General features: G+C 36.6%; 1 protein-coding gene across 3 annotated transcripts in view; it reads right to left on the reverse strand.

Annotated features, from left to right (window-relative positions):
• Positions 1-19,083, reverse strand: part of ATAD2B (ATPase family AAA domain containing 2B) — a 150,298-nt gene that overhangs the window by 130,639 nt on the left and 576 nt on the right. For 2 of the 3 annotated variants that reach the window (XM_074341722.1, XM_010948586.3), the window contains exon 1: positions 11,599-12,241. In XM_074341722.1, the coding sequence (XP_074197823.1) occupies positions 11,599-11,814 (216 nt within the window). In that variant the 5' untranslated portion in view covers positions 11,815-12,241. Of the gene's footprint in view, positions 1-11,598; positions 12,242-18,840; positions 18,964-19,083 lie in introns of those variants that run through there. The other variant, XM_045511897.2, reaches the window with a different exon arrangement.

Genomic DNA, 19,083 nt, shown 5'->3' on the forward strand with positions numbered 1-19,083 from the left:
TTGGAGAGTGGGATGTATACTGATTTAGCCTATTAATAGAACAATTTGGCAAAACCTAAAAAAATTTAAAATACATTATACCTTTGACCCAGTACTTCCACTTCACCTAAAAGAGAAAGGTCATTTTAAGCAACATTATTTATAATATTAAAAACATGGAGACAACCTAACTGTGTACCAATAGGGAACAGTTAAAGAGTGATTGTATAATGATAAAACAAAATATTAGAAAGTCAGCAAGGACAGATGTGAAAGAACGTACATGATACATAGTTTAGCAGAAAAATTATCGTAAGTAGTATATAAGATATGATTCCATTTCTGTTAAAAATATACACATATAAATAACCCACACATACATGTGTAATGGTCTGGAAAGATGTACACCAGCTTTAACTGTGGTTATCCCTAGGAAGAATGCCCTATAGGCATTAGGGGAGCAGAGGAAGTCCTTTATTTTTTTTCTGTGTACCTCCATATTGTTTGAAATACTAATTTCATAATTTTTTACTAAAAACATTTTCCAAAGAGCTGAGGTCAAGAGTCTTGTGTACTCCTTTATCTTCAGTATCTAGCAAATAGAGTCACTCAATTAAAGATATTAAAGAATTAAAGAAACTTCCATTTCCAGTTGAACTGTTGCTTCTAATAATCACATGGCCTTGGGCAACTATCACTTCTCCTTAATTCTCCCATCTAATAAACTTGGAGACTTAAGTAGAAAAGCAAAAGCTAAAAAATAAAAATTTTTAAACATTTTCAAATTTTTAACATAGAAACCACTCCCCATCAGTTTTTCTCTTCTCTGTGCATATCTCTGAAATAATTTTCTCCTGTTTCTATACACACATTTAGAATTCTTATAATGTGTCACTGATTAAGAAGGTACAGCTCTGAGCTAGGGCTTCGTTTTGTTTTTTAAAAGTCTTGTTTACTCAAGTAACTGACAGTAAATTTCTCCAGCATGCTATCAAAAGTGCTTTTAAAAAGTCTGCTTTATTATTAGTTTACAGACAAAATTTTTCTAGGTGCCAATATCTGAATAATATGACTTCCTGAAGGAATGAAAGAGACAAGTAATATTTGAAGAAATAGTAATTTTAGATTTCCATTAAGAAATAATGATAAACTTACCACCATCAAAATAGATGAAAAACCACAGACTAAAAGACATAAGACCGCCAAACAAGAGAGTAAAGGAAAAACCCATGCCTAAAATATAGCACAATTTATGAAAAAAGATCAAAAAATCATATGAAGTTTCAAAAGAGAAAGAACAAAACACATACAAAAGAATCAGACAAGTATTAAACTTCAAGAGGATGCAAGATGACAATAAAGTAATATTCTTGAAGTACTGGACCTAGAATTTTGTATCCAGCCAAGTTTCCATTTGAATGAAAGAGTATAATGAAAATAGTCTCAGGCATGTAATGCCTCAGACAGTTTGTCACAAAAGTCCCAGACTAAAATATTCTTAAAGGAAGCACTCACAAAGAAGAGAAATAAGTACAGTATAATAATGCAAGATATAAAAAGTAAGAAAATCAAATACGGTACCTTAGTGAAACTTACTGTTACTGAAAAAAAAGTCCAAAGAAAAGAAAAAGACAAAGTACTTATACCCCTAACACTTCAAAACTAAAATTCTAGAGAATATAGAGTAGAAAGAGAGGTAGGATACCAAAACCAGGCAAAGACACCACCAAAAAAGAGAATTACATACCAGTATCACTGATGAACATAGATGCAAAAATCCTTACCAAAATATTAGCAAACAGAATCCAACAGCACATAAAAAAGATTATACATCATGATCAAGTGGGGTTCATCCCAGGGACACAAGGGGGGTTCAACATATGCAAATCAATCAATGTAATACAGCACATCAATGAGAGAAAGGACAAAAACCACATGATCATCTCAAAAGATGCAGAAAAAGCATTTGATAAAATTCAACACCCATTTATGGTAAAAACTCTCACCAAAGTGGATATAGAGGGAACATATTTCAACATAATAAAAGCTATATGTGACAAACCTACAGCCAGCATAGTACTCAATGGTGAAAAACTCAAAAGCTTCCCACTAAAATCTGGGACAAGACAAGGCTGCCCACTATCACCATTCCTATTCAACATAGTCTTGGAAGTCCTAGCCACAGCAATCAGGCAAGAGAGAGAAATAAAAGGGATCCAAACTGGAAAAGAAGAGGTAAAAGTGTTACTATATGCAGATGACATGATACTATATACAGAAAACACTAAAAAGTCCACACAAAAACTACTAGAACTAATCGAAGAATTTGGCAAGGTAGCAGGTTACAAGACTAACAATCAAAAATCAGTTCCATTTCTTAACACTAACGATGAATCAACAGAAAAAGAAAGTAAAGAAACAATCCCCTTTAAAATAGCACCCAAAGTAATAAAATACCTAGGAATAAATCTAACCAAGGAGGTGAAAGACTTATACATGGAAAACTATAGAACACTGATTAAGGAAATTAAAGAAGACTTAAAAAATGGAAAGATATCCCATGCTCCTGGATTGGAAGAATCAATATTGTTAAAATGTTCACACTGCCCAAGGCAATCTACAGATTTAATGCAATCCCTATCAAATTACCCAGGACATATTTCACAGAACTAGAACAAATCATAATAAAATTTATATGGAACCACAAAAGACCTAGAATTGCCAAAGCATTACTGAAGAAAAAGAAAGAGGCTGGAGGAATAACTCTCCCAGACTTCAGACTGTAATATAGAGCTACAGTAATCAAAACAGCATGGTAGGGTAACCACAAGCCAAAATCTTACAAATGAGTCACAAAAACTAAATAAAATCCAAGATAATACAAAGAAAAATTACCAAACCACAAAAGGAAGAAGAAAGGAACAAAGAGGAAATACCAAATCAACAGCAAAAATAAGTTCAAAATGGCAATAAATGCACATCTATCATTAATTACTGTAAATGTTAATGGACTAAATGCTCCAGTCAAAAGACGTAAAGTGGCAGACTGGGTAATAAAGCAAGAACCTTCAATATGCGGCATACAAGAGACCTACTTTAGGGAGAAGGAACCCTACTTCAAAAGGACACCTGCACCCCAATGTTCATAGCAGCACTATTTACGATAGCCAAGACATGGAATCAGCCTAAGTGTCCATCAGTAGATGACTGGATAAAGAAGATGTGGTATATTTATACAATGAAATACTATTCATAAAAAAAGTTCAGCCATAAAAACCGACAACGTAACGCCATTTGCAGCAACATGGATGTTCCTGGAGAATGTCATTCTAAATGAAGTAAGCCAAAAAGAGAAAGAAAAATACCATATGAGATCACTCATATGTGGAATCTAAAAAAAAGAAGAACATAAATACAAAACAGAAGCAGACTCATAGACATAGACTACAAACTTGTGGTTGCCAAGGGGGCAGGGGGTGGGAAGGAACAGACTGGGATTTCAAAATGCATAATAGATAAACAAGATTGTACTGTATAGCACAGGCAAATATATACAAAATATTGTGGTAGCTCACAGCAAAAAAAAAATGTGACAATGAATATATATATATATATATATGTATGTTCATGTATAACTGAAAAATTGTGCTCTACACTGGAATTTGACACAACATTGTAAAATGATTATAACTCAATTAAAAAAATGTTTAAAAATAAAAAAATAATTTTTTTAATTAAAAAAAAAAAAAAAGCATGGTATTGGTACAAAATCAGACATATGGACCAATGGAACAGAATAGAGAGCCCAGAAATGAACCCATAAACTTTTGGTCAACTAATCTTCAACAAAGGAGGCAGGAATATACAATGGAATATCTTCAGCTAATGGTGTTGGGAAAACTGGATAGCAGCATGTAAATCACTGAAGCTAGAACACTCCCTTATGCCATACACAAAAATAAACTCAAAATAGAAAAAGAGGTAGGACACTACAAGAGCATGTTCAAGGCCATGTGGTTAGAGGGAATATAATTTAGGAAAAAATAAGTTAATAAATACATCTAGATCTTAAGGGCAATCACAGACACACACACAAAAAGGAAAATATTTAACTTTAAAATCAGCAGAAAAAAAAGATAATGCAACTTAAAAATAAATGAAGTAAAGTCAGCAGAAGATGCACAAATATGACCCAGTAGACATATCTATAACACTGCACTCCCTACTGCAGAATCCACATTCTTTTCAACTGTACATGGAACAATCACTAAAACTAACCATAAACAGTGTGACAAAAATAAACCAGAACAAATTTCAAAATATCAAAATCATATGGAATATGTTCTCTGAGTACAAGAGTATTAAACTGGAAGTAAAGAGTAAAAAGATAATTTGAAAATAAATGTACAACAATTCTGAAAAGTAAGCAATACACTTCTTACCTTTTCTTTGAACCAACGGATCAATGAATAAAGCAAGTAGAAAATTAGAAACTATTCTAAAATAAATTTATTTTTAAAAAAGTATATGTATACCAATAGAATTTGAACATAAAAAAATTAGGTAGAATCTTTTTTTTTTTTTTTTTTTTTTTTGAGGTACTGGGGATTGAACCCAGGACCCTGTGCATGCCTGTGCATGTTAGGCATGCTCATTACCACTGAGCTATTTCCCTCCCCCCAGGTTGAATCTTAATACAGAACAACATAGGTTATTTGAGTATCTGAACAATCAGTAAATTCACTCTATATTTTCCATATCTTAATGTTTTCCATCATGTATATATATTTATATTTTTCTACTTCTAATAGAAAATACACATTTTTCCCAAGCACACAAAGAACATTTATCAAAACTGACAATTCATTAAGTAAAAAAAAAAAAAAAAGCATCAAATTCCACAAGAGAAATACACAAACTATGTTATGTGATAGATGTTCCTTGATCTTGGATAACTTCTTATGAAAGTATCAGTTCTCTGCAAATTAATCTAGGAATTCAAAAATATTCCCAATCAAAATTCTAGTTGGATCTTTTGAGAACTCTATAATCTGAACTGGAAATAAATATAAAAATAAAAATCCTTGAACATTACAGTCAACTTTGAAAAATAACAAAGAGGAAGAACTTGCCTCTCAGGATATTAAGACATACCTTGAAACCACAACCACAGAAACAGTATGGTACTGCCATAAGAATAAACAGACCAACAAAAAAAAGAATACAGAGATCAAAGCAGAATATATATGGGAACTTGGTGTATTATAAATTGGTACTACAAAGGATAGACTGTCTAGTAAAATGAATAAAATAATCAAAGACCTAAACAGGAAAAGTAAAACTATACGTGTGTACAGTTTCACAACATGAAAAGTTTCCCTTATTATGGGACAAAAAAGGTTAAAAGCCACTGATCTATAATATTCTTGGGAAAAAGAAGTAGCAACTCCAGTAGAAAATTTTAAAATATTAACAAGCATTTTAAAGATGAAGAAATAAAAAAATTTACTATGGAAATAAAGAATTGCTCATTCTCAATAATAATCAAAGAAAAGCAATTAAAAGGCTAGATATTACCAAAATATTGGCAGGGGTGTGGGGACACAGGAACCCCTATACACTACTAGAAATGGAGACTGGAACAGCGAATCTGGAGATAATATTTAAGTACATGTATACTCTATTCTACTCATGGGTATTTAATTGCAGCATATAACATACAAGGAGTGCACTGTACAACTCCAAGGGGAGCCAGTCACATAGACTATACTGAGAATGGTGCCTCCTTGACTTTTGCAACACAGTTGCCCAGTAACAATGAAACAAAGAGACAAAAATGTTTGCCCACATGGCACTTAACATTTTAACCTAGTAGCGGGTTGATAAACATTTACTGATTGAATGAAAGAACAAAGGAATAAGCAAGCCTCACTACCAAAAGTCAGACTCAATTATCTCCAAGTTCCTATCTAGCACAAAGTAGTAACACTAAACATGTTTCAGTCAACAATATGTATCTTCATATATAAATATGCCATATAATGTCTTTTCAAGAGGTTTAAAATGTGAAACATTTTTTTCAAATGGAGAAAGAACACTTATCTCCCCCAGAGATATACAATGATAAATGAGTATCACCAAGCAGAGGGAAAGATGGCAGCACAAGTACACATCTAATGGAGATCACAAGGCCTCAGATTTGGTCTCTTTATAGAGATTTTTTTTCCCTAAACCATCTTTAAAATATTGGGAAACAAAAATACTGAAAAAAAAAAAAAAAAAAAAGAACTCTACATGATATGTCTTTTCCTCTTCCAACACCCACCCTCTGAAATCAGGCAGCAAGTAATTACTGAAAATTGCTGTCCTATATTTCATATCCCTGTAGGCTACTGTTCATACTTCCAGTCCCAATACAATACTACAAAACACAACTCCAGACAGTCTAGTAAAAATCTTTCTATACACACATTGTACAGTATTTCCTGGCTGTACAACAGCAGCCTTCTTCACTTTCTCAGATGTCTATGAAAATTGATTGAATAGCATCAAAGAGTACTGATAAATACAGATGAGACAAGACATACAAGTGGAGAAGACAGAACCAGATTTAAGTATTACCCTACTGCCTACTGCCTATTTGACCTTCTATAGGCTATTTAACCTCCTTAGCAATTCAATTTACTCCTCTGTAAAATGGGGGGAGGGGGTTACTATCACCTGCCTTATAAGGTTGTTGCAAGGATTAAATGAGACAGCATTAAACATTTGGCATGAGATGCTAATTAACCTTAGTTTACTCTTCTCCTTATTAGGCTATCATCAAATGGGTTAAAGGGCAAACTGCAAAAAGTAAATACAGTGAAAGTGAAGATTGCCAATATGAAAATAATTTCAAATGAGGGTACTTTCCACTCATTCACTCAAAAAACTATTTAGCACTATGTCTGGAAGGCACTGTTGCAGGCACTCAGGACACAGCAGTGAACATGACAATCTATCCTTAAAGAACATCCAAGAGATCCACTCAAAACATTCAGTGAGTAAAGGATTAGAACTCTTATCTGAGTTTCATGTCATCTGGCCCCTACCTTGAACTGATTTATCCTGTTAGTAATTTCTCATATGTATACTACATGCACAATTAGAGCCCTGAAGGTAGGGGCTATGTCTTATTTACTCTCTATTCTCAAAGTCCAATCATAACAATTTTCACATACTAGATCGGCTCCTTAATAAGCTGTTCATTCATTCATTTAACAAATATTTATTAAGCATCTTCTATATGCCAGATGCTGCACTAGGCCCTGGGAATACAGCAGTTAGGGGGAAAACAAGCTATAGAGGCCACCCTTACGGGGTTTATAACCCAATCTAATAAAAGGGTCTAGGGGAAAAAAAACTTTAAGCAAAGGTATATATATCTTTCCTCCAGATAAAACTACAATAACAATCTAAAAATGGGGGGAAAAATCTTATACCAAAATACTTTATAATTCAAAAGCATTTGAAGTTTAGACTCTTACAGCATATATTCAAAGTACCTGAAAGCTAATTATAGCCTACTAATTTTAATGTAGATATCTTTTCTATTGTTTGATGTAAGCCACATACAACACTTCTCTCTCTAAAAATGTCTAACTCATATTTAAATAAAGTTAACACATTTTACATATGGCTTCTCCCCCTAGCTTTGTACTTCCACAGAACTTTTTATCCAAAAATCCAAACACTTTTTACTCAATAACTCATTGTTCACAAAATCCTCCCACAGCAGAGGGGGAGCAGTTATGTCCCCAGGAAGACATAACAGAAATATAAAATATTCTTAGCAAAAGACCAAAAACCCAGAAATCAAGAAATACTCAGTGATGTACACAAATTAAACTTCATTGTGCATGTCCTCTCTCGCCAACAAAAAAACAATCCAAATACACAATTCAAATGCAGGACTTCCCTGAAGTGGATCCTTGAAGAGACAGATCACTCCCCATTCAGGTGCAGACACTGGTTGGGCTCCTTAGTTCTTTTAACAAGGGTTAATCCTACCACCTGTCCACCTAACTTTCAGGTTATAGATTTATCTACAATTAGGTATTTAGGATTCATGCAATCAAGGACCTATCAAAAGATAGTTAAAAAGACAACTTTCCAGGGAAAATGATTTAAGAAATTAATAGGTATTTACTTATACAAGTGTTGTAAATTTTACCCATGACCTAAAAAACTGCAAGTCTGTCTACTTGGACTACAGAAATGGCCAATAATTGAATTTTTTTAAGTTGTATTTTCAGTTGGACACTAGAGATAATCCTATGAACTCTACAGCTGCTTTGGTTCAAAATTGTGACAGGAGAAATTATTTTATCACGTTACTCAGTATCACCTATGTGATGCTCCATGTGAATCTGATAAAAGGAAAAACTTGCTCTACTCTGAGGAACGTGCATTTTCCCTACTCATCTGAGAGTTATCTACATGGCTACATTTCCTTCTCAGACTTCTCTTTCATGTTTATCCCTCAGTTTTGACCACTCTGCTTGTGTTATGCTGGCAAATGCATGAGTGTCGGAAAAGAATAAGTACAGAATGAAAAATGGGGGAAAAAAGCGTATTAAAGAAGGATAGAGAGGTTTTTTTTTAATAAAATTAAGATAAAGAAAATTTACCTACAAAGTTACTTAAAATATGCATTTTGATCCTCGCAACTAATATGTGGACTCAAAAAAACACAAAAAGCTAGTGACAAGCTAAAAGTACCATCAAACAGGCTTAACAGCGATAGAAAAAGTTGAAATATTTTTCAAAGACTGCTTTCAGATTCTGTGAATACAGTATTAGTTTGCTGAGAGTGACTCTTAGGTGGAGCAAATAAATGATAATTACTGATGATCAGATTAATTGACTTAAAAGAGGTCAAGTCTAATCCATGCTAAACAAACAAAAAAGCCAAGTATATACTAATTACATACAACTAACTACAGAGCACAAGTTAACTTGACATTAAAAAAGTTTGAGCACAAGAAAATCATTCCGATAACCTACAGAGTGTATCGTATGTTTATTTCCCCACCCTGCACATACTTGGGGAAAAGGCAAAGCTATAGGACAGCCCATGGTCCTAAGGCTTTTTAAGCAAATGAAGTATCTCTAGACAATGGGTGAAATAGTCTAAAAAGAGAGGGGAGGGAGAGAACAATCAGCATCAAGTGTAAAGTGAAGAACATCACACAATACAGAAAAAGGGGAACCTCTTCAATTCATATTGTAAAAAGAGGAATATGTTTCTTCCTACAGAAATAAGAGTTTCCTAAAGCAACAGCACAAGCAACCCCATTTTCCACCAAGTGAGTCTTTACAGACGTTAGCAAATGTCTAAGACACCACAGACATACAGGGTGCCTTTAAAGTACACTAGAAAGGGTGAACAAGGAGAGGTGCTAAATTCTTGTAATGTAAAACCAACTTGAGAGGGAGCACTTACCCAACTCAAATCAATCCATTTCAGAAATACATAGCAAAGAAATATACAGCCTGCTTCATAAATATACAGTCCACAAGCCTAAGTTCAGACTTATAACTTACCATCTTCTAAAAAACCAATCACAACATAGGATTAGTTAATTTCTTAAATTTCTCAGAGAAAGAAATTTGATCACTCTATCATCTACTAGAGCCTGAATATAAATCTTAAAACTGAAAAACAAATATTTCAAATCTTTATTAGTCTCTTGTTTATGGTCGTTTAAAACACTTTAAGAGGACCTTCGAAACAAAGTTTCATTAGCATCCTTCTAGAAAGAGCTAACAGCTTTCATTCTTTTAGCAATTTAAAAGCTACCACATATTCATTTCTACATTAGATTATTGATTCCTTGCCTTTTAATGTCTCCTAACAGCTGCTTGACAAATTACTTCACCTTATTCCTCAGGGGGTAAGGACAGCATGATATCCATGAATTCAAAAATGGGACTACAAACTGATCAGTGACAGATGAGCTAATTGCTTCAGATAAAGAGACACTGCTCTAATAGACTTGTTACTCATAGCAATTATACAATTAAATGCTTACACTCAAAATATTTCACTTGTACTTAAGGACAGAGAACAAATCTTTCTGAAATTACTTTTATTTTAAAATATATGTTAGCTTCAGAAAGTCAATAACCTTGTACATGTTTGGAATAATTTCTACAGAAAGCCTAGTTTTCAGTATGAGTATCGTGAATAGCATGCACAGGGTCCTGGGTTCAATCCCAGTACCACTATTAATAAACAAACAAACAAACCTAATTACCTCCCCTCACCAAAAAAAAAAAAAAAAACAAACATATTTTTCCAGATTTTTAGCAAACTAAAAGCCAAATATATTTTCAAACATACAATATATTTCAGAAAAATACAGTTAAATATGTCTGTGGTATTTGTCTAAGTTCATTCGTGTCAGGCCAGTATGAGACAGAGAAAATGTACACACAAACCATAATCTTGTCGACCACTACAGAAAATAAAATATTGCCTCCCTCCCCTAAGAATAACAAAATGGTGTGAATTTAAATGAGTATTTTCAATTGACAATTTCCAGTCAAGCTATTCCCGGTAAATTAACCTCTCTCTAGACAGAAGCAACACTTTTCCGAATTCACAACCAGTCTCATAAAACAACCTTAACAATTCCTTTCAAGTGATCAAAAACACGTGCCAGCTTTACACTGTAATAAAATTTCAAGATCTATCACTTAAAAAAAAAACCTCAATCATCACCGGCCTTCTTCAAATGTCACTTTTGCAGCAATGTGACAACGATGGTGTTAATTCGCCTTTTATAAACTATTTCCATTACAAAAATGGGGACATCCAATAAACCATACAATTCGGAGATGATAGTGCCTACTATCCACAACATTCGACATGTTTCTTTCGAAGTGCCGCTTTTGAAACCTGAAGGCTCTACGAGAAAGCTCTACTGGGTCCCTACCAGAACCCTGGTTAGCTGGCTGGCTGACTCTCCAGCTACAGTATCACGTTTGATCGCTCCTGCCTGGAGAGGCGATGGTGTTGATTTTGTTTTTAAAGTTGGTGTCAGAGCAGCTACAAACTTTTTTCAGCATCCCCGCCCGGCTGCCAACTGGAGCTCTCCGTTCACTTCCTCACTAACTTGAACCACCCCCAAACAGTTTGAGCGTAAGCCGGAGTTAGACACCGGCAGGAGCTGACACACTTACAAGAAGGGTTTGACACCGCAGAAAACTTTCACTTCTCCTCTCCAGCCCTTCCACCCAGGGACTCCCTTCGCTCCTGCTCCCCTAGAATTCCCCTCTCAGGCAGGACAAGGACACTGAAAGCAGGCCGTTCCAATGTCCCCGAAAAGACACCCCCACACACACCCAGAGCCCTCTCCCCTGGACTCAAGTCCCGTTCTTTACACAAAAGAGCCGGGCCAGCAAAGCTGTCGCGGCCCTACCTAGCCGGCTGCCATCCTCCACCGCACCCGCAGCCCCAGTCTCCAGCCGCCCGAGCGGTCTCCACTGGAGGTTTCCTGCCCCAACCCCGCCAGACAAAGCCGGGCGGCCGGGCCAACGCGTGAAGCCTCCGGACTCGGACCGCCGCGCTCTTACCCGGGCCTCGTCCAGAGCGACGCTGGCGCCGCCGCTTCCCCCGGCCTTGGCGGCGGGGCAGCTGGCAGCGCGGGTCTTGGAGGATCGGGTCCGAGAGGAGATGAAATGGCTGCTGCCTCCAGTCGCCCCAGGCTCTACTCCGGCCCCAGGCCCAGGCCCGGGCCCGGGCGACTTAGACCCGAGAAGGCGCAGGGAGCTCTTCCGGGTGTTCACCATGGTCCAGCCAGGAGGACGGGGTCCACACCGCGCCCGCCGCGCCCGGGAGAGCCAAGGAAGGCCGGCCCGCCGGCCGGGCAATCAGGGCCAGTGGAGCCGGGCCGGGAGAGACAAGCCGACCCGGTCTCTGCGGAGCGCAGACGAGGACAGGCAAGAGTAGGGCAGAGGAAGGGAAGTCGGCGTGAGAAGGCAGGTAACGGGAGACGGAAGCGATGCTCCAGGCCGACAGCTCAGACCCTTCGCCGGCTTCGCCCTCCTCAGCGGGAGCCGAGCGGAGCCGCCATTTCTGCCCCTTTCTCTCCCGTTCTAGCTCTTGAGCTCCGTGCGTCAGGGCTCCAGCGCCGCAGGGCCTACGAGACCGCTTCCGGCCGTGGCCGCTTGGAGGCGCTGCAAGGCCGGCCAGCCCTTCCCATGCCGGCAGCTCCCTCCTCTTCCCCCGCCCCTCCAGTAGGCCCCGCCCAGCGACGAGCCGTCAGCGCTGGGCGGTCAGGGAAGGGACGCTCTGGGCTGTATCAGCTCTATGGTTTCCAGATCTGGCCGGCCGCCTCGGGACAGGGGGATGGGAAAAATCAGGATGCGCGCCGGGCGAGCTCGCGAGTAGGAGCTGGTTTTGGAGCCTTCACACCCTGCCAGGCCGAGTATCCCAGCACCCTTACCATCACCCCAGGTGGCTTGGATGGAGCAAGGAACAGCCTGTGAAGGCGAGGGTTGGGAGGGGACCAGTGAAGGTGAGGGCGCATGACTTGAGTTGGAATCCCAGGGACACCCAAAGCAAGACAGTGAACTTGAGTCGCACTTTTCATGGCTGTAAAAATGTGAATGATAACTATGATAAAATAGATCTGTGGGGTATCTGACACACGGTAAGCTTAAGAAAGAACAAACGCTAGAACCCTGCGTCTTTAAACAAAGCAAGGCAGTGTTGTTTTCTATACCCTTAGCCGGATCTAAGGAAGAATCATTAAGAATGAATTCTTCCTCCTAAAAGCCTGCCCCGCCCACGCAGGAGTTAAGAATACAAAAAGCTGAACACAAAGATATAAAATGTGTGATTTAACTTTCAAGGAAAAAGATTAAGGGACACACTATGAAAAGCTCTGCTGTATGTTCATTTCCAAAAATTCTCAGTACCTTAGCGATACAGAGTCTACTATTGGCAGAAGTTCTTCCTGTTTGCTTAGCTAAGAGAAATTGAAGACTCGAGAAAAGTCTTGTAAAAATCACCAAGCTACATCAAAATTAGAGAATTGTAGCCATCCAAGCTCCCAGTTGTTCAACAAAACTGCATAATGCCTTGAGAATAGAGATAGTTTTTCTGTTAGGGAAACAGTAAGGATTCCAGGAAAGACAAACCCTTCTTACACTAATTTGCATACCACACCCTCACCAGGACACTTCAACCACCATTTAGTGCTGGCCTCTTTTGGGTGTGGAGACCTCATAATGGAATGAGACCTGGGAGTTTTCCTGTGTCAATTAGCCATGAGATCATTGAACAGAATAAACAATTTCACTTCCTGCAGAAAGCTGGCTTTAAGTAGTATTTGAAATATCCTGAAGAGGTATATGGTATGCAAATTAGCACACACAAAGGACTTCTTTCTATTCAGATACGTAATACAGATCAAAGGTTAGAAAATACTGATAATAAGCAAAAAATGACAAAGTAAATTTTAAAAGAATGAGATAAAACTGACAAAAAGAGTAGAGTTCTTAGAGTAACTTGGACTTCATCAAATATAACACTTTTGCTTTATGAATTACCCAGTGAAGATGATAAAAACCAGACAACAGACTGGAAGGAATGTTTATAAGCCACTTATCTCACAAAGGACTCATCTAAAATATAAAAACAACTCTCAAAATGCAAAATTAAAAAAACAAACAATCCAATTAGAAAATGAGGAAAAGATCAGAAGAGATATTTCACAGAAGATATACAGATGGAAAGTAAGCATATAGAAATATTTCAACATCACTAACCAGTAGTGAAATGCAAACTGAGACCATCAGGAGTTATTAAATACTTATTAGAAAAACTAAAACAAAAAATAGTGAAAATACCAAATGCTGATGAAGAGGCAAAGAAATTGGATCATTCATACATTGCTGGTGAGAATGTAAAATGATACAACAAATCTCAATCAGAAGAACAGTTTAACAGTTTCTCAAAAATCTGAATATACACTTACAATACAGCCCAGCAATTACAACCCTGGATATTTATTCCAAAGAAATGAAAATTATATCCACATAAAAAACTGTAGACCATAGTTCATTGCAGCTTCATTTGTAATAGCCAAAATGAAAAAAAAAAAAAAAGTCACTCATAAGTCAATGGTTAAGCAAACTTTGGTACATCCAAAACATAGAATACTAGTCAACAACAAACGAGAATTAACTAGTGATATATGCAAAAACTTATATGAATATCAAAGGCATTATGCATTAGCAGGAGGAAGGAAATAACATATATGACAGCATAAAACAGTAAAATAGAAAACAAATAATGGAGAAATTCAATTAAATCAAAACTTGCTTCTCATAAAAAGAAACTAAAAAAGGAAAGATAATCCACTAGTCATATCAATCAAAGGGGAAAAAAAGAGAGAAGACCCAAATTACACATTTCAGGAATGAAGTGTAAGCATCACTCAAGACCTTATAGGCTTGAGGTCAGCAAGCTTTTTTCTTGTTATAAATGGCCAGTTTGTAAATATCTCAGGCTTTGCAAGCCACACATGATCTATGTCATATATTCTTTCTTTTGGTTTGGTTTTTGCTTTATTTGTTAACAATCCTTTAAAAATGTAAAAACCATTTTTAGTTCACAAATATACATAAACAGGCGACAGACTAGATTTGGCCTATGGGCTGCTAATTGTCAACCTCTACTATAAATTTTAAAGGGACAATTAATAAATAACGGGAAACAATTTAACTTTATGCCAATAAGTTTCAAAACATAGGTGAAGTAGATAAATTACTCAAAATGATACTAATTACCAAAGCTCACTAGTAGAGAAATAGATAACCTGAATACTGCTATCATTAATTAAAGAAATTAAATTTGTAACTAAATACTACCCTACAAATGTTACATCAGTCCCAGATGACTTCACTGGTGAATTCTATCCAATATGTAAGAAAAAAGAATACCAATTTTACACCAATCTTTCAGAATATTGAAGAAGAAATATCTCTCAACTCATTTATAAAGTCGGCATTACTCTTATGTTAAAACTGTTAACATAAAAGGAAACAAACTAATTTTCTCATAGAAAGACAAAAAAAAAGTCCTTAACAAAATATTACCAAATCAAACCCATAATATATAAAAAGAATGATAAATCATGACCAAGTGGGGTTTACCCCAGGCACACAAGATTGAAACATTTGAAACTAAAATAATCAATGCAATTCATCTCACCAACATAATAAAGGAGAATAACCATGCTAAAAAAGCATTTAACAAGTTCAATATCCTATGATTCTAGCAATTTCAATAAAATAGGAATAGAAGGTAACTTCTTCAACCAACCAAACAACACCCAAAAAAATTCTATAGCTAGCATCGTAATGAATGGTGAAAGGTAATTGATTTCCCCCTAATTTCAGGAACAAGGCAAGGATGTCTGCTCTAATCATTTCTATTCAACATTGTACTGAATGTCCTAGGCAATGTGGTAGTAAAGAAAAATAAATAAAAAATAAATAATTTGGAAAGGAAGAAGGAATTGTCTATTATGTCCTATGAAAATCTTATAGGAAATCTTAAGAAATCTGAAAAAACAAAACAAAAAACCTACTAAGTCTAATATGAGACAAAGTTTAGCAAGGTCACAGGATAGAAGATAAATTTATAAAAAATCAATTTATTTCTATATACTTAAAATAAACAATTGTGCATAGTTTGAAAGAGTACTGATAAATTTAACAAAATATGGCCTCTCTTGCTCCCTTACCTTCCAAGACGGCCCACACTCTGTCTATGGAGGGTGTATCTACTTTTACTTTAAACTAAACACCCAACCCCGTACCTCTTGGCCTTTCTCTTGCCTTCTGAGATGGCCTGCACTCTGCCTATGGAGTGTACATCTCTTTAAGAATTAAAAAAAAAAATTAACAAAATATATGTTTATATACTGAAAACTAAAAAACATTGCTGAGGAAAAGGAAGATCTAAAGAAGTAGAGAGATTTACCAGATGACTTAATATTATCAGGATGAAAATTATTATCCCCAAATTGATCAATAGATTCAAGCTAATCCCAGTCAAAATCCCAGCAGACATTTTGTAGAAATTAAGAAACAATCTAAAATTTATATGGAGATTCAAAGAATCCAGAATCACCCAAACAATCAGGAAAAGAACAAAAGTAAAAAACTTACACTCCCTCACTTTAAGTCTTATTACAAAGGTATAATAATCAAATAGGGTAGATATATAATCATATAGCTCACCGGAAAAGAATATAGAAAGAGACACACATATGATTAATTGATTTTTGCAAAGAGAAGGCCAAGGTAATAAATAGAGAAAGGATATTCTTTTCAATAAATGATTCTAGGATATACAGAACAACTGTATATCCTTCCTTGTGCAAAATAGTAATAATAACAATAATAATAATAACCCTTGACCATGACCTCGTGCTATGTACAAAGACTAACTTCAGATTGATCACAGACTTAAACACAAGGCCAAAACTGTAAATTTTTTAGTATAAAACCTACCGTGGGGTAGGCAAAGACTTCTTACAAAGACCACAAAAACAAACTATCAAGGAAAAAGTTGATAGATTGGGCTTTCTCTTTGAAAGACACTTTAAAGAAAAGCAAGAGGGCAAAAGGCAAGCCACAGAGTGGGAGAAACTATTAATAAAAATAAAAACAGAAAATAATGATATAGAAAATAAAGACTTAACTGAAAGGATGAGCAATTGTTAAGAGGATGCAGATAGCTAAATATGAGCAGAGAAAGGGGGATGCAGATCAAATGACAGGATTTGGGCAGACAGGAGGAGCACAGGCCAAATACATGAAACCATACATCACGTAAGTACCAGGGGTCCCTGGGCAGAGAAAGAAAAGCAGGGATCTCTGGGCTGATAAGTGGTCACACATTTTGGGGTGACAAGAAGCCTGGAGGCCTACAAAGAAATGTGGGAAAAGGCAGGAATCTCCACTGTCTGAATGTAACCTTTTGCTCATTCTGCCCTCATTACAATAAAATTAGCCTTGCAGATTAAAAGTACCCATGATGCACTGATGCCATGACACTTCCAATTCAGACTAAATAAGGATAAAAATCCCTCCTTCCTTCAGGAAGGTAAAGTTGGGATGAAAATCAGGGAATACAACCCCAAACCCTTCCCTCCCCGTTGAATATTCTCCCCATTCATTTTTACACTCTATGTAACCAACTTGCCAAAGAAACTCAGGGCAGCCACTCACCTGAGCCGGCCGGCTGCCCCTTAAATCCTCACTTTACTTTCTTAACCTCTGTGTCTTGTCTCTGAATTCTTTCTGGGACAGGACAGGAACCTGAACACTGATTACATCTACTGGCAACACAATGACAACATTAGTTGGGTTTTTTTGTTTTGTTTTGTTTTATTCTGATGGAGTTAAGGTGAGACACTGTAACTCTATAAAAAGGTCCTCAGAGAAAAATTGTTACTGATTCCATAAACATGAGTTTCAAGAGATTATATTTTTAAGAAACATGACACATTTTTATGAACACTAAATCATGAGACAAAGTCTGAATTGGTGACATTAGAATTTTATACTCTCCAATGTGATAACTATGACATGTGGCTATCTAAATTAAAAAATTAAACTTTAGTTCTTCAGTTATACTACCTATATTTTAATCATTTACTAGCCAAATGTTGCTAGTAGTTAATGTATTGGACAGTGCAGAAATAATTCCATCATCTCAAAAAGTTATATTAGACAGCTCTACGTTAGAAATTCATTTTGAGATGGGGAAATGCTCAAAGATCATCACTGTGTGCATGACCTGAAATGGATGGTTGGAGGGGCTACCAATTAGAATAGGGGGTGCAGGGTCATGAGCAAATTCCTGAGTGTCATGGATCATGTGTCTTTGTCAAGTCAGGAGGCATTTACTGAACCCAGTTAGGTACCTGTGTAATAGCTACTGTGTAAGGTGCTCTGGAGAATAGCTATCAAATGTATTACCTTAGTCTGCACCCTTAAGGAGCTTACAGTCCTTTGTGAGTGTTTAGACTTGTAACTAAAAAAAAATAAAATAAAATAGCTCAAGTGGTAGAGCGCATGCATGGCATACACAAGGACCTGGGTTCAATCCCCAGTACCTTCACTAAAATTTAATTAATTAATTAACCCACCCACCAAAGAGGAAAGAATTAGAGAAAGAACAAAATAAACCCAAAAGCTAGTAAAAGGAAATAAAGAGTAGAGTGGAGATAAATGGAGTATACAAAAACAATGGAGCATAGTAAAATGGACAAAACTTCAGCAGGATGGACCAAGGAAAAAAGAGAGAAAATACATATCATTAAAATTTTAAGTTGAAAGAGGGGACATTATTACCAGCCTTACAGAAATAAAAGTCACCCCAAAATACTAGAAACAATTATATGACAACAAATTAGATAATCTAGATGAAATGGACAAATTTCTAGAAACACAGTACCAAAACTGACTCAAGGAAAAATAGAAAATCTGTAACAAGACACTCAATCAGTAATCAAAAACCTTCCAACAAGGCCCAGGACCAGGTGACTTCACTGGTTGTACCAAACACTTAAAGATGAATTAACACCAAACCAGCTCAAAATATTCTGAAAAACACAAGAGGAGGAACCACTTTCTAACTCATTCTATGAAGGAGGAAGAAGAGGCAGAAGCCCTGCCTCACTTAAGTGATAGGAAAGTCTCTTTGCTCTAAAAGTAACTTCTTCAAAGTAACTTCTTCTCTGGGGGCTTCAACAGACAAGATTTCTGGAGACTTGGTTTGAAAATGGAACTCACCACAGGATCCCAGAATTGCTCAACTGAAGAGTTCAAAGCACTCACAGGGTGCCTTTGCAGGGGTGGGGATGGCACAGGACTGTAGGTGAGGCCCAATATCAATTTGACTCCCAGCACTGATAACTGCCAAGTAAAAACAAATACCGATTTAGGCAGATGGAGACTATACTTGAAAGGATTATTCCAAGGGGGCCGGGGGGTGGGACTATTGAAATAAGACTGGAGACCAATTATTCCAATAAG

This window comes from Camelus bactrianus, chromosome 15 (assembly GCF_048773025.1).
Source record: "Camelus bactrianus isolate YW-2024 breed Bactrian camel chromosome 15, ASM4877302v1, whole genome shotgun sequence".
Lineage (NCBI taxonomy): Eukaryota > Metazoa > Chordata > Mammalia > Artiodactyla > Camelidae > Camelus > Camelus bactrianus.